Source organism: Nicotiana sylvestris, chromosome 1 (assembly GCF_000393655.2).
Source record: "Nicotiana sylvestris chromosome 1, ASM39365v2, whole genome shotgun sequence".
In the NCBI taxonomy this organism is placed as follows: domain Eukaryota; kingdom Viridiplantae; phylum Streptophyta; class Magnoliopsida; order Solanales; family Solanaceae; genus Nicotiana; species Nicotiana sylvestris.
Genome location: NC_091057.1, coordinates 125267802 through 125282898, shown reverse-complemented (window position 1 = coordinate 125282898; position 15097 = coordinate 125267802). Strand labels below are relative to the sequence as shown.

The 15097-nt window shown below is 37.0% G+C and overlaps 1 protein-coding gene across 1 annotated transcript; it reads right to left on the bottom strand.

Annotated features, from left to right (window-relative positions):
* Positions 1 to 2495: 2495 nt before the first annotated feature.
* LOC138874424 (uncharacterized mitochondrial protein AtMg00810-like) lies at positions 2496 to 3433 on the bottom strand. Its single transcript, XM_070152813.1, has 2 exons — positions 3346 to 3433; positions 2496 to 2731 (listed from the first exon to the last, which is right to left on the bottom strand). The coding sequence occupies exons 1-2, from the start codon at positions 3431 to 3433 to the stop codon at positions 2496 to 2498; spliced, it is 324 nt and encodes a 107-aa protein (XP_070008914.1).
* Positions 3434 to 15097: the final 11664 nt, after the last annotated feature.

Here is a 15097-nt window from a genome sequence, read left to right as displayed (position 1 = left end):
TATTCATCTCTCTTTGGAACAAAGTACAAGCCAAAAAAGAAAAAAAGAAAAGAAAAACATTTTATTTGATAGATAAGATCCATTCATCTTTAACCAGAGGCAAGAGCGGATTTACATGGTGGCAAGCAGTGTCACAGGACACCGCTTCGTCGAATTTTTTTACTATTTATATATATAAAAATAATAAGTAAAACAGAAATACAAGATAAAACTATTAAAAGTGACACCACTTGCAACAAAACATCTTAGTAGTCTAGTGGTTGTTAGCTTCAAGTATTATGTGAGGGGTCTTGGGTTCATACTTCCTTGGCTCCACAAAATATTTTTTGACTGTTACTACCCTTTTACTAGAAATAGTGACACCACTTATGAAAAATTCTAATAAGGAGCACTAGAAACACATGGGAAATAACAACTTAAGAGATAGTAAACTAAGCAAGTTAAAAAGGGTTTGGGCATTTCACGTGTTGTTATTTAGATGTAGCTTATACATGTCTGTGTTATTTCACATTGTATTCTGCAAAAAGTAATACCAAGTAGTATATGTTGACATTATTTGAGCAGTAAACTCGCTTTTCCCTGGACGGAATTGTGGAAGCTTGGAAGAAGGGATGCAATAGCCACAAACATGTAGCAACAGAAAACCATAGCTGGCTTTTGAAACAATCTGAATAAGCAAGTCAATAATCTGTGAGAACTTAACTCTACTTAGATTCCATCTGTCCAAACTTCCTTCCGGTTTCTGTTCTCTGCCTCAAGTGTACACAGCGCACAAATTTTCTAATATTTCTCACTGAACCTCAAAGGTAATAGAGGTAAATGCCTATACATACAAGTCTAGTATTTAAGACTTGTACTAGTATAGTGATACACATTCCAGGGATTCAAGCAGACGAAAAGGAGAAACAGGATAACAAATGAAAACAGAGAACATCTAAAAAATTTGGAGTGCCTAGAATCACAATCACACCTGTACCCGTTAACTTGTCTTCCGCAGTTGTAGTAGAAAAGGGAATCACACCTACATCCAGATGAAAAGAGAATCATATTAAAGTAACACACTTGAAAGTTAAATCCTTTCTCCACTTCTTTTTTTTTTTAACTAATCCAACCCCCAAGGCTTTCATCTCCTATGGTGTTGGGGGTTTTGGCATTAACTCCGACCTTATATATATCGTAGAAAACTAGTACAAGAAGGAGCACATAAACCGTACCTCAAGAGCAACAGAATGGTGGGAATCCATCCATTCAAAAAGGGTCATAGGAGAAGGACAAAGTATAGACAAAATACAAGAGATTTACAACCTGTTCCTACACATATTCTAATCTTAACTAACAAAGAAGTTGGCCTTATCATACCTAGTTCTAATACTAGGAAGGTGACACTTATCCATAAAGAACAGACCTTTGGCACTTTTGGGAAGCTCCTGGTAAGTGTAGAAGAAGTAGTTATTTCCAGAAGAAGAAGCAAGTTTAGCTAGAAAACCAGCATCTTGATTGGCCTCTCTAAAGCGGTGTGTAATTAAGACATTACTCTGATCGAAATCCTGCACTATATCAACAACCACCCCTCTCAATTTGTAATTGTTGGTGGACCTATCAATAAGCATGTTAGTTACAAGCTGTGAGTCTAGCTCTAAAATCATACCAGTGTAGCCATGTCGAACACACCATTGTACACCAAACTTGGCAGTCAGAGCTTCACACATATTATTACTATGGCATTTAACAGAACATGAAAATACCATAATGAGTTCCCCATCCCAATTTCTAATAATCCCACCTATTTTAGCCTTTCCATTATCCAACAAGTAACTACCATCAGTGTTAATTTTGATCCATCCCTTCTTTGGTTTGCCCCAATAAACTAGGGTATGTCTTGGAATAGGTTTCAACCCCTCCACCGTAACACAGATGTCCATCCATTGATAATTCCAGTTGCAATTATTGAGAAAATGATACAACTGTGTATCTGTATATGAGTGTACTGTGTATTTATACAGCTACAGTATAATTACCTTCTAACATTGTACTAACAAACTTACTTCTAACTACAGTCTACAATTACATTTCTAAATATAGTTAACTTATCAGCTTGCTTTATTAACTCCAGTTAATACTCCCTCTCAAGCTGATGGTTGATATACATTCTTCACTCCTAGCTGGTTCAATAAATGATCATGTTGAAACTTCTCCAAGCTCTTTGTCAGTAAATCTGCTAGTTGATATTTTGTATGTACATATTCTGTCTTCAGCAATCCAGGACATATTTTCTCCCTAACAAAATGACAATCAATGTCAATATGTTTGGTCCTTTCATGGAAGATAGGATTAGCAGCTATTTGTATAGCAGCCTTGCTATCACATATCAGACTTATAGGCTGCTGAATTCTAACCCCAAGTTCCTTGAACAGCCCTACCATCCAAGTGACTTCTGTTGCACATGAAGCCATACTTCTGAACTCAGCCTCAGCTGAACTTCTGGGCACAACCATTTACTTTTTTGGCTTCCAAGACACCGGTGCATTTCCAAACATGACCAAGTACCCAGATCTCCTTGACTCCATACATGATCCCCAATCAGAATCACAGTAGGCAACCACCTTGTATGTACTTTCTGCAGGCATAAGTAACCCCAAGCCTGGTGCTTCTTTGATATATCTCACTACTCGAAGAGAAACTTCCATGTGTGACACCTTGGGATAGTGCATATACTTACTTAAGATCTGAACTGCAAAGGCAATATCAGGTCTTGTCATAGTGAGATACAACACCTTCCCACAAGTCTTTGGTAACAACTAGGATTCTTGAGTTCTTGATCACCTTCTTTTTTGCAGTTCTAAATGCATTTGTCATACTCTATAGATGTGAGTTTTTGATTCAACTCTAATAGTGTACCAGAAGGCTTTGCTCCACCCAAGCCTTATTCAAATATCAACTTTAGTGCATACTTTCTTTGACACATAAGGACTCATTTCTTTGATCTAACAAATTCAATCCCCAGAAAGAATTTCACTTCCCTTAAGTCCTTCATCTTGAACTTCTTATGCAACTCTATTCTAGTGTCACAAAGTAACTTTCATTATTCCCTGTGATCAACAGGTCATCCACATACACGAGGATGATAACTGTGTCACTACTGGTTTCTCTAATGAACAATGAATAATGATAGTGACTCTGTTTAAACCCTATCTGCAAAAGTACCTCTGTTAACTTCATATTCCACTGCCTTGGTGCCTGTTTAAGACTATATAAGGACTTGTGGAGTTTGCAGACCTTCTTAGTCTCCCCTCTGTTTGGCAAACCCCTGTGGAATATGCATGTACACCTATTCAACCAATTCACCATTAAGGAATGCATTATGAACATCCATTTGGTAAATCATCCAGTGCTGAGAGGTAGTAAGAGCTACAATTGACCTAACTGTTACCATTTTGGCTATAGGGGAGAAAGTTTCACTTTAGTCCAATATTGTCTTTTGATTGTAGCCTTTAGCTATAAGTCTGGCCTTGTATCTTTCAACCTTTCCTGAGGCCTTGTACTTGATTTTGAAGATCCACTTGCACCCTATTGGTGTTTTTCTAGGGGGCATATTAACTATGCTCAAGATTTTGTTTTCCTCTAAGGCTGCAATCTCCAGCTTTATATCTTCTACCCAATAAGGATTGGTGGCTGCCTCATTAAAGGACTGAGGCTCAGAACATGCTGAATAAGCCGACAAGACCTAACTGTATGAGAGAGTAATGTCAGAATAAATTACATAAGTCGAGATAGGATAAGAGCACCTAGTAGCTTTTGACTGCACCATATAATCTTTCATCCATATGAGAGGCTTACTAGGCCTGGAGGTTTCCTGACCTGAGCAGGTAAAACACTAAGTGAGTTAACTGCTGCAATTGGTTCTGCAGCATCAACATCTTCTGTAAAATCAAGGTGAGCCTCAGCATGAGTATCAACAGGTGCTACCTTATCTGGGAGGCCACTTGGAGGATTTGTAGGACTTGTAGAATAGTCTGGTGTGTGGTGTGAAGTAGCAATAGGACAAAGAGAAGGCTCCCCCTCAGATGTAACACAAGCCTCATATGGAGGAACATCAACACCAAGAGAAGAATCTGTGGCAGATAATTTGAGATCTGCACTAATTGGTGAGAGCAGATCCAATACAAGAAAGATAGTACTACCAGGAGATAACATATGTTTGAAAGGAAAGATGTCTTCCTGAAAAATAATATTTCTGTTAACAAATACAGACTTAGAGTTCAAGTCATACAGAATATAACCCTTTTGAGATGAAGAATAACCCAGGAAGACAACAGGGATGACTCTTGGTGAAAACTTGTCAACTATTCTAAGACATACTGCATAACATAGATAACCAAAGACCTTTAAGTGTTGCACTGAAGGAGGATGCAAGTAAAGTAACTCAAATGGTGATTTGCACCCAAGTGTTCTAGATGGCAGCCTGTTGATGAGGTAGAGTGCAGCGGTGACACATTCACCCCAAAACATTAGAGGAACAATAGCCTCAAACCTGATAGACCTGGCCATGTCTAAGATAGTTATGTATTTCCTCTCAACAATTATATTTTGCTGAGGGGTGTAGACACATGTACTTTGATGAAAAATACCAAGACTGGAGAGCAACTATTTATACTCTTTACTGAAAAACTCACTACCATTATCAGTCCTTAGGACTTTTATGGAAGCTGAAAACATGTTCTTTATTTGAGTTAGAAAGTCTCTAAGTACAACTATAACTTCTTACTTGAAGTTGAGTAGAAAAATCCAAGTTTACCTGGTATAGTCATCAACTATATTGTGACAAAATACCTATTACCACTATGAGAGGAACTATATATGGCCCCCAGATATCATAATGAACTAAGTCAAATGCATATTAAGACACTGATATACTTAGAGGAAAAGACAATCTAGAATGTTTAGCAACTGGGCATACATGACAGTGATGACTTCCTGTCTTTAAGGTACTAAGAGCATCTAACTTCCTTATTACATCAATAGAAGCATGTCCTAATCTCATATGCCATACTACTTCAGAATCAAGTAAGTTGGTTGTGTGAGCACACTTATTTTCTGGTGTTGCTATGGAATACTGTGATGATCCTCGACGTATATATAAACCATGCTCCTCCTTACCAATCCACTTCACCTCACCACTGTAGAGATCCTGAAAAATGCAGAAGTCAGGAAAGAATTCTACCATACATTGAAGTTCTATGGTGAGTTGAGACACTAAGAGCAAGTTGTATCTAAAGTTTGGAATGTATAGCACATTAGAGATATTGTTATTTCTAAGTACTAAGGAGCTTCCTTTATGTGATACAGATACTACATTCCCAATAGGTAATTGAACAGTGCATCTCTCTGAACTGGGGATTTCTTGACAAAAGGTAAGAGCATCAAGTTGTGAAGTCATATGATTAGACCTGCAACAGCTAACTTGGTAGATAATTCTGGACCCTCTTCATTCCCTTTTTGACAACATCTGAATAATTTATTAGTACTACTCTTTGGTGAAAAAAGGAATAACAAGAGTATTGTTGGGAGTATTTTGTGTAAACTGAGGCATGTAAGCATGCTGAACTTGCTGCATCCCCGGTTGAGTTCCATAAGAGACTTGTTGAGTGCCTGCTTCTGCAGCATTTGGAAACATTGGACTACTCACACTGTTTGCATACACTCCAGAACTCTGCCCCTTTTTTCTTCCTTTGAAGTCTGATGGATAGCCATGAAGTTTGCAGCAATTCTCCTTTGTATGCCCCTTATAATGACAGTATTCACAACGAACCTAATTATTTTTATACTTGAAGTTTCCACTTGCATTTGCTGGGTTCTTATTACTATATAATACAACTCCTTCTATGCCTTCAGTAGTTTGAGTAGTCTGAGTGAAATTATCCAGATTCAATTGACTCTCTTGATCAATCAATAGAGGGTAGCCTTTGTTAATGCTAAGAATTGGAGACATCATCATGATCCATATCCTTGACTATGAGTAGGACTGATTCAATCCCATCAGAAACTGAAGTAGCCTGTGATACTCAAAGTGTTGGGCATATTTTTTTTGACTCAGGACATGGAAAGCCAGGACTGGGCATTAACGCATCAAATTCATCCCAGAAACCTCTCAATTTGGAGAAGTAGTCAGCAATATACATGGTACCTTGAGTAAGGGTATGGATCTCTCTATGTAGATACAGAACCCTAGATCCATTTACCTTGTCGAATCTCTCCTTTAAGTCCCCCAAAACCTTGTGAGCATTAGAGGCATATACTATAATACTAAGTAAATATGGCCTTACTGCATTCATTATCCATGAGAGAACTACAACATTAACTTTCTCTCATTGATCATGAATGTCATGAGCCAAGTTTTCCTTCGTAGGATATCGTGAAGGCACCTAGTCTCTAAGACTAGGTAAGTTTAACAATTTTGTAGAAAGAACTGAAATAACGACTATAATCTCAACATCAACAAATATATATAAATAAAAATTGCCGCTCGGTATATACAAGTAAATCTACAACTCAAAGTATGAACAACTCCCATAACCCGGTAGTTATAAGTCACAAGCTCTAAGGAAGTACCAAATATCTCTATACATCAGAGTCTAAAAGAACAAAGAAAAACAACATAATAAGAATAGAGGGGGACTCCGAGGTCTACGGACCCTAGCAGATATACCTTGAAGTCTCCAAGCAGCAGCACGTGCTCTACTATCAAGGCTGATAAGATGTACCTAGGTCTGTACAAAAATATGTGCAGAAGTATAGTATGAGTATACTACAACGGTACCCACTAAGAGTCAATATTAACCTCGATAGAGTAGTGATGAGGTCAGGTTTGGGCCCTACTGGAATATAAGAAATAAGGCAGAAGGAGAAATAATAAAAATAATGGCAGGTTAATGAAACAACGAATGTACATGAAAAGTAACAACACGGGAAAATAAGAAGACAATTATAACACGTAAGGAAACGAACGTCCTACAGGACAAAAAACAACAACAACAACCAACAACACAACAAAAAGAGGAAACCTGTAACCGCACAGCAGAAATCTTGTACCACAATAGCGACCCGCACGGAAGAAACCTGGCGCCAATCACACTCCGCACGGAAGAAGCCTCGTGCCAATAACACTCCACACGGAAGAAACCTCGTGCTAATAACTCTCTGGATGGAAGAAACCTCATGCTAATAACACTCTGCACGGAAGAAACCTCGTGCCAATAACACTCCACACGGAAGAAATCTCGTGCCAATAATACTCCACACAGAATAAACGTCGTGCCGATAACACTCCGCACGGAAGAAACCTCGTGCCACAACCAAACAATCATCTCAATAAGAATCACAAAATTCAACACATAGTAAATGAAAAAATGATAATACAAGCAAGGAATCCTACAGTTAAAGAACAAATACGGAATCAAGGTAGCAGGTACTTCAACTAAACATGTTGTAAAAATTGAAATTAAGAGATGAGACACGTAGACAAGTGAAATTTGGCTAAACAAGATGATTATACGTGCTAGAATAACTGAATTAACGTATAAAAAGGAAAATACATAGTAAAGACCGAAATTTCAATGTTTAGCCTGTGTGCGTACTCGTCACCTCGCATAAAAGGCACTCACATATCACAAATTATTACAACAATACCAAATCCTAAGGGGATTTTCTCCACACAAGGTTAGGCAAGTCACATACCTCAAACCAAGCTCACTAAGTCAATAAGAATGCCTTTCCCTCAACTTTCCGACTCCAAACGGCCCGGATCTATCCAAGAGCAATTACATACTATAAATATAACTATAAGAAACTAATATAATATTACACCTCATATTTTCGTACGTGAAAGTACGCTATAAGTAAATTGATAAAAGTTCTGGAATGAGATTATTTTGAGATTGCAAGTACTATGCTATTTCAAACAAACGATAAGTAAATTCGTGAAGGTGAGAGAGTGATCTAGTGGAAGAAAATGAGTTTCGTCAAAGTTTGACATTTTGAGGTAAAATACGGCCTGAGCTAAAATACCCAGTATTTATGGACTAGTATCATACAAGGTATCACATGGCCATGATAGTAAAGTGTATAAAGTGTATTAAAAGTGAATAGTATTTTAACTACTTTGAGATAATTGGTTAATTATTAATTTAAGTGGATAAGTGTAGGAGTTTGCTACAACAAAATTTCATACAGATTTTTCCTTACTTCGAACTTGCCTTCACGTGTTTTGTCGCAGTTAACATGTGTTAGAGGGATTGTTAAGAGAATCCACTCAGGTATGTTAAGGCTATCCCTCCTTTCTTTTGGCATGATCCATACGATATGAACGAAACGTGCAAATACAAAAATTCCATGAATGACTCTATTTATAGATTTATTAGAGATATCTATGTTTTTGAATTTTCATGTGTCCTAATATGTTATCATCTATTCATGGGTCTCAGAAAAATATGAAAGTTGAAAAGAGTTTACTCTATGATATTACTCAAAGGCAAAATGATCTTATGACATTCCGAAAGATTTTATTAACGTACTTTTCATGCATTGCATTCATGTACATTTACCCATGACCAGATGGCATTATATACGTGTATATATGTATGTATATATATGTATATGGGATATGGAAAAGGATATGGCATTATATACGTATCACCACCTGATCAGCTTGTATACGTTGATGATTTTGCCCATCGTGGCCAAGATGATATGATGGGATGCCCTCAGAGGTTGATTATGTTATGAAACATGTACCTATGCATGCCATGATATTCATATGCATATGCATGATACTATAAGTATTTCATGATTTACAAAGTTATTCAGACTTATAGGTGAAGTGATTTACTATATATTTCCTCCATGTCTGTTATGTACTTATTTATATGCCTTACATACTCAGTATATTATTGGTACTAACGTCCCTTTTGCCTGGGGACGCTGCATTTCATGCCTGCAGGTCCAGATAAATGGGTCGAGAGCCCTCTAAGTAGTTTATCAACTCAATGGAAGATGTTGGTGCACTCTATTTGCTTTGGAGTTGCGTGTTTGGTTAGTATGATTTAGACATGTATTGTTTGTTATGGTGGGACTCTGTCCTGACCTTTATGACATTTATGTACTCTTAAAGGCTTGTAGACATATGTCGTGTATGTGAAAGATTGTACAACCTTGTCGGCCTATGTTTTGAATTTATAAAGGATCATGTTGGCCTATTAGGCCCGTATGTCACGTGTATATATGATGATGTAATAAGAAAGATACGTTACATTGGTACTCGGTTGAGTAAGGTACCAGGTGCCCGTTACGGCCCATCGGTTTGGGTCGTGACACAGTGGTATTAGAGCAGTTCTGTCCTGGGGAGTCTACAAGCCGTGTCTAGTAGAGCTTTGTTTATGGGTGTGTCGTGCACCACACTTCTAAGCAGGAGGCTACAGGACATTTAGGACTATCACTCTTTCTTCTTACTCTAGATCGTGTGGTAGATCTCAATTATAGGAACTCAATTCCCTAAACTCGATCTTATTGATAATACGATGATGCCTATATATAGAAAGATGATTGGCAAGGGATTGAATGCGGTTGTGAAAGAGTTGAGTCAGAAGAACCCGTTGAGCTTCTGAAAAAGGAGCCTTAAGGAAAGAATATCTATCCACCTTTATGGTGAAGAACAATGAGGGATTCAGAAGGTAAATACAAGTTTCAACGAGTAAAAGAAGCAAGGTGAAGAAGGGTATGAGGTACCCAGTTAATAAAGATTATCCTTATTTACCATTCAGGAATAGAGATATAAGCATTTTGAGTTACCTTCAATAGTAACAGAGGTATGTATAATTGGCCACACCGATCTAAGTTATGCTCTATGGAAACTAACAAATATGGTTTAAGAGAAGGACATAATATCACGATCCGACTGGTGTTAGAGTAACCCAAAATGATGGATGGATTGTTTGCGTTAATTAACATTTCCGAAGAATATTACAATTAGATGTGAATCTTAGCATGGTCGAAAATATTTCCGAAGATAGACACTGAAAGCCTGGAAGGGATAAATATTACCTTAGTGTGGCTTTTGTCCCCAGTAAAGAAAGAATGTTAGGCAATTCGAAGAACCAAGGGATGGAGCAAGGGGAGCTAAAAGCAAAAGAATGTTTTGTTCGAGTTTTCAAAGTAAAACAATAGACATAGATGATTAGTAGGGAAGTACAAAGAGGGATAATGAAGTATTATGAGTGAACTGTGATACATGGATGGCAACAGTAAAGTGTTACAGAATCTATAGTCAAATGAAGAAAGAGATGGAAGGTGATGGTCCTTGAGACAACAAGAGGGTATTGGCCATATAGTCACATCCTCATTTCAAGAAATAAGTTTGCCAATCTAACGTGATTAACAGAAGGAAAAGTTAGACCCTAGAGTAATGGAAACCGGTATGGATTGGTGAACACGATAAACTAAACATGAATTAAGGACTAAGTGATTTGATAATAGTTGGCATCATGATAATTTTCAACTTTTGTTCCGGCGATAGTAGAATAGACAACAGAAGAAGATTTAGGAGAAATTCAGAGAATGGTCATTCAGGAAGATGCTTCCCTAAAGCAAGCAATGTGAGCAAAGTTAAGCTTAAGGGACTGTATGTTCCAGTTACACTAAGTGTCGCCATCGCAAGTAAGGAATTTTGTTATCCTTTGTATAAAAGGATTATTGCTAGGCGAGTAAGGGTCATCGATGGTATGAAAGGACGTCGAAGATGAAGAGGTAAAACATCTATAGGTAGGTCGTCGTAGCTCCAACTCTCAGTACTCCCCTAAGGGGGGAATATGGTGTGATGTGGTGTTAAATAAGTGATTCTAGTAATTATGGAATGGTAAAGGAAGAATGCGATAAAAATGAGATTGCTCTTATTCAAAGCCTACAGATATGCTACGATTCCAGAACATTATGAAAACACAACATCAAGAAAAGGAAGTAAGGGTTCCTGTCCGAGATGTTATTGATAAAATAACCCAGGAAAGATTACAAGAAACATTAATATGAGAATGGACGAACAAGTAGTTAGTAATTGGTTTAGGAAGAGCCTAGTTATTGCTAAATAGGAGATTAAAGACGAGTCAACATATCGTGCATGATAAACATAGTAAAACCCAATATGGTGAATTTAGTCTCACAGATATGAAATCGTGATCATTGAGAAATATTTAGATAAGAGTTGGGGTAGTTAAAGGTACCATATAAGTGTTACGGAGATAAAAGAAAGTGCCACTGGGAAGTCAGTTAAAATATCAAGTTCAAAAGCAATCCTACAAGCACAAGGGGGTGGAAGTAAGTAACTACGGATAATTATAGCCATGGAAGGACATCAAAAGGTCCGTAATAAGCTCATAGCTTTACAAGAGTTAGAGGGTCCTCCCTAAATATTATAATGAAAGACTAGCAGAGAAAGTAAGGAAGAAGGCCACAACCCAAGCTTAGTGACCTAAGGAGGGAATGGTTTTATAACGACAATTTCACAACAACATTGTATGCACTCTATAAGAAAGTGGCACCTATCGTGGCTAATGAAGGGGAAGTAAAGTCAAAAGTAATATTCGAGACCATATGAGTTGCACGAAAATTCTGGCATGCTTGGGAACTAAGATAAGCTAACTATTCATGCAACAAGTGACAGAACGACCAGGGAAAGTAATTGCTTGCATTTAAAGAAAGCCGAGAAGGAACGAAAGGAATTATTCGATCAATGATCCAGAGTTCGTTATATTACACGTGCACTTAAGAGTTCAGAGTTTTATACATGCAACATATATGTTGACAATCATACAGACATATAAGACTTAGGTATAAGTTGAATGAAAGAATTGAGCCCAGGGCATTGACAAAGGATTGAGAAGATTGTATCATGGATATTTCATAATGCCTATGAAAGGCTAAATTAATAACTAATACAGGAGTCTCAAATCGGAAGATAGCTTAAGCCTACATAAAGGCTGATCAGAAGGAAGAGAAAGCTAAAGAGTTACATTGACTAAGTAAATCAGTAGTCTGATATTGGACCTAGAAAATTATAAAACAATCGTGATCAAGAACATTGTAGCATTACCCTTAATATCGAAAGTACAAGAGAGATAGTACAACAACCACATTCTATAATGGCTCTACCATAAAGCCAGTTATAAAAGTAACAGCCTCATAAGAGTTAGTATCAAGTTCCTACCGGATTGTGTATGCATAAGAGGTACAAGTATTATAATAGAGCTTCAAGCTGTGGATGTGAATTATACCTAGGTGGAAGGGAGGTCATGAAAGAGGTAGAAGATGTGATACAAGATTTTAAGGTAAGTAAGGTAAAGGTGAACAAAGTACGAGTTTCTCAAATGCCGAAGGTTGTGGATAGTCCATACTTCGGATAGAAGGCTAGAAGCACGAAAATTCAGTATCCAGGAATGATAGCGGCTTCGTTAGTGGCATATTTTCCAGCCTATGGTTTCTAGGTACTGAGAAATCTAGTCAAGAGAGAAAAGAAGAGTTGGAGACGATGTGATGGTAAAATGACAAGGCTTTAGGAAGACAGGAGTAAGGATAAGAAAGGGTGAGTGAGAAGGTAACGAAATGGATGTCCTTAGGATTAAGCCTACGAAGACAAGAAGATCTGATGGTTTCTCTAAGTTATACAAAGCTCAGTATAGCCTGAATGAACTCAAATGAGTCGAAGACTAATGGCTTTTTTAAAAGATGGAATGATGCCCTGGTAGTAGAATAATAGTGTGATTATAATAGATAAAGGACAACATTTGGGCCTTCTATTGAGTAATGGTTTGAAGAAAAAAAATAAAAAAATAAAATGGATTTCATGAATTGGACAGGATTAAAATAGCCACGTAAGGCGAGTCACATTGGGATGCTATAAAATACAGTTATGGAAGAATAATATCATATCACCCAGGTGGATCTAAAAAAATCACTTCAAATATTCCATGATGCAAGTAATACAAGCCCTAGTGGCAATATATTACGTAAGAAATTTCAAGTTATCAATGGATGATTGTGGATCGACATTGAGGTGAATCAACAATGGATGGGTAAAAATTGCAAAATACGAGATGAGATTGGGCCATCAGTCTTAAGATGAATAGTAATGAAGAAGTGTTAAAGGATTTAGATTTATGCATATAGGATAAGCAACGAGAGTAACCTGGAGTTCGATAGCAAACCTCGGTAATGATAAATCGAAGTAAGAATTTTGATATAATATGGCCTACTTAGATGTCGCAAAGCTAATGACTCCCAGAGGGACATCTTGACATAATTTTGTATATGTTCACAAAGTGAAGCCTAGAAATTGGCTAGAAGCTGGAAGAGAAGAGTCAGACGCACATACAAAGTTAGAGTCGTAAAGGCTGCATGATAAAATGTAGTATCAGTTATAAGATTGGAAAGATTCCGACAACAAGTCATGGTATGAGAAAGAGGCCTAAAGAGGGGAATGCCCTGGCCATTGGAATTACTCGCCGAACAATTGCCTAGATGGAAAGGAGAGTACTAAAGAATTCGCAAAAGCAATAGGTTATGAAAATGATAAGTGCATCAATCAACATTCGAGGACGAATATTCCAAAGAGGGGGAATGATGTTACACCCCATATTTTCGTACGTAAAAGTACGCTATAAGTAAATTGATAAAAGTTCTGGAATGAGATTATTTTGAGATTACAAGTATTATGTCTTTTCAAACAAGCGATAAGTAAATTCGTGAAGGTGAGAGGGTGATCGAGTGGAAGAAAATGAGTTTCGTCAAAGTTTGACATTTTGAGGTAAAATACTGCCTGAGTTAAAATACCCAGTATTTATGGACTAGTACTATACAAGGTACCACATGACCATGATAGTAAAGTATATAAAGTGTATTAAAAGTGAGTTGTATTTTAACTAATTTGAGATAATTGGTTAATTATTCATTTAAGTGGGTAAGTGTAGGAATTATCTTGTCCACGTGGGACCATGACAACTAAACTAAACTATGACTAATATGTGTGCTACGTTGGTGTCATACTTTGGGAGCAAGAAGTCTTGCTAAGCATTAATTATAAATGGGACCTACCAACCAAGACACTTAAACAATGCATTTGAAACTAGAGATATCATTTTTGAAACTCAAGCCTTTGGACTTAAGCTTGCTAAGAACGGTGGAACTCACCATTTTTCAAAGACCTCTTTATCTTAGAACATTTTTATCCTTAAAGAGCTCAGCATTTTTTTAAACACTTCATTAAAGAATTCATCATCAAAGATCTATTTATTTACAAAGTAACGAATGATTTTATGAAAGAAAGATTTCATGCGAATTCTTGAATTCATGGGAATTCGTTACAAGGAATATATGGCAAGGTGATTTCTTCAGCAAACATATACAAAAGTATGTCCAAGACAAGCAACAAGAAGCCACGAAATTCATGCAAGAGTAGACGATAGCAACGTGATTTTCTACAACAAAATTTCATACAGATTTTCCCCTACTCCGAACTTTCCTTCACGTGTTTTGTCGCAATTAACGTGTGTTAGAGGGATTGTTAAGAGAATCGACTCAGGTATGTTAAGGCTATCCTTCCTTTCTTTTGTCATGATCCATATGATACGAACGAAACGTGCAAATGCAAAAATTCCATGAATGACTCTATTCATAGAAGTATTAGAGATATCTATGTTCTTGAATTTTTATGTGTCATTATATTTTATCATCTGTTTATGGGTCTCAGAAAAATATAAAAGTTGAAAAGAGTTTACTTTATGATATTACTCAAAGGCAAAATGGTCTTATCACATTCCGAAAGATTTTATTAACGTACTTTTCATGCATTGCATTCATATATATAGACCCATGACCAGATGGCGTTATATATGTGTATATATGTATGTATGTATATGTATATATGATATGGTAAAGGTTATGGCATTATATACGCACTACCACCTGCTCAGCTGGTATACGTTGATGATTTTGCCCATAGTGGCCAAGATGATATGATAGGATGCCCTTAGAGGCTGATGATGTTATGAAACATGTC

Bases quoted from the DNA above. Each gene is read 5' to 3' on its own strand.
- LOC138874424 (XM_070152813.1), bottom strand. From the start codon at position 3,433: ATGGTAACAGTTAGGTCAATTGTAGCTCTTACTACCTCTCAGCACTGG. The intron at 2,732-3,345 runs GTGAATTGGTTG...TTGCCTTTGCAG, and splicing joins TCATAATGCATTCCTTAATG to TTCAGATCTTAAGTAAGTAT.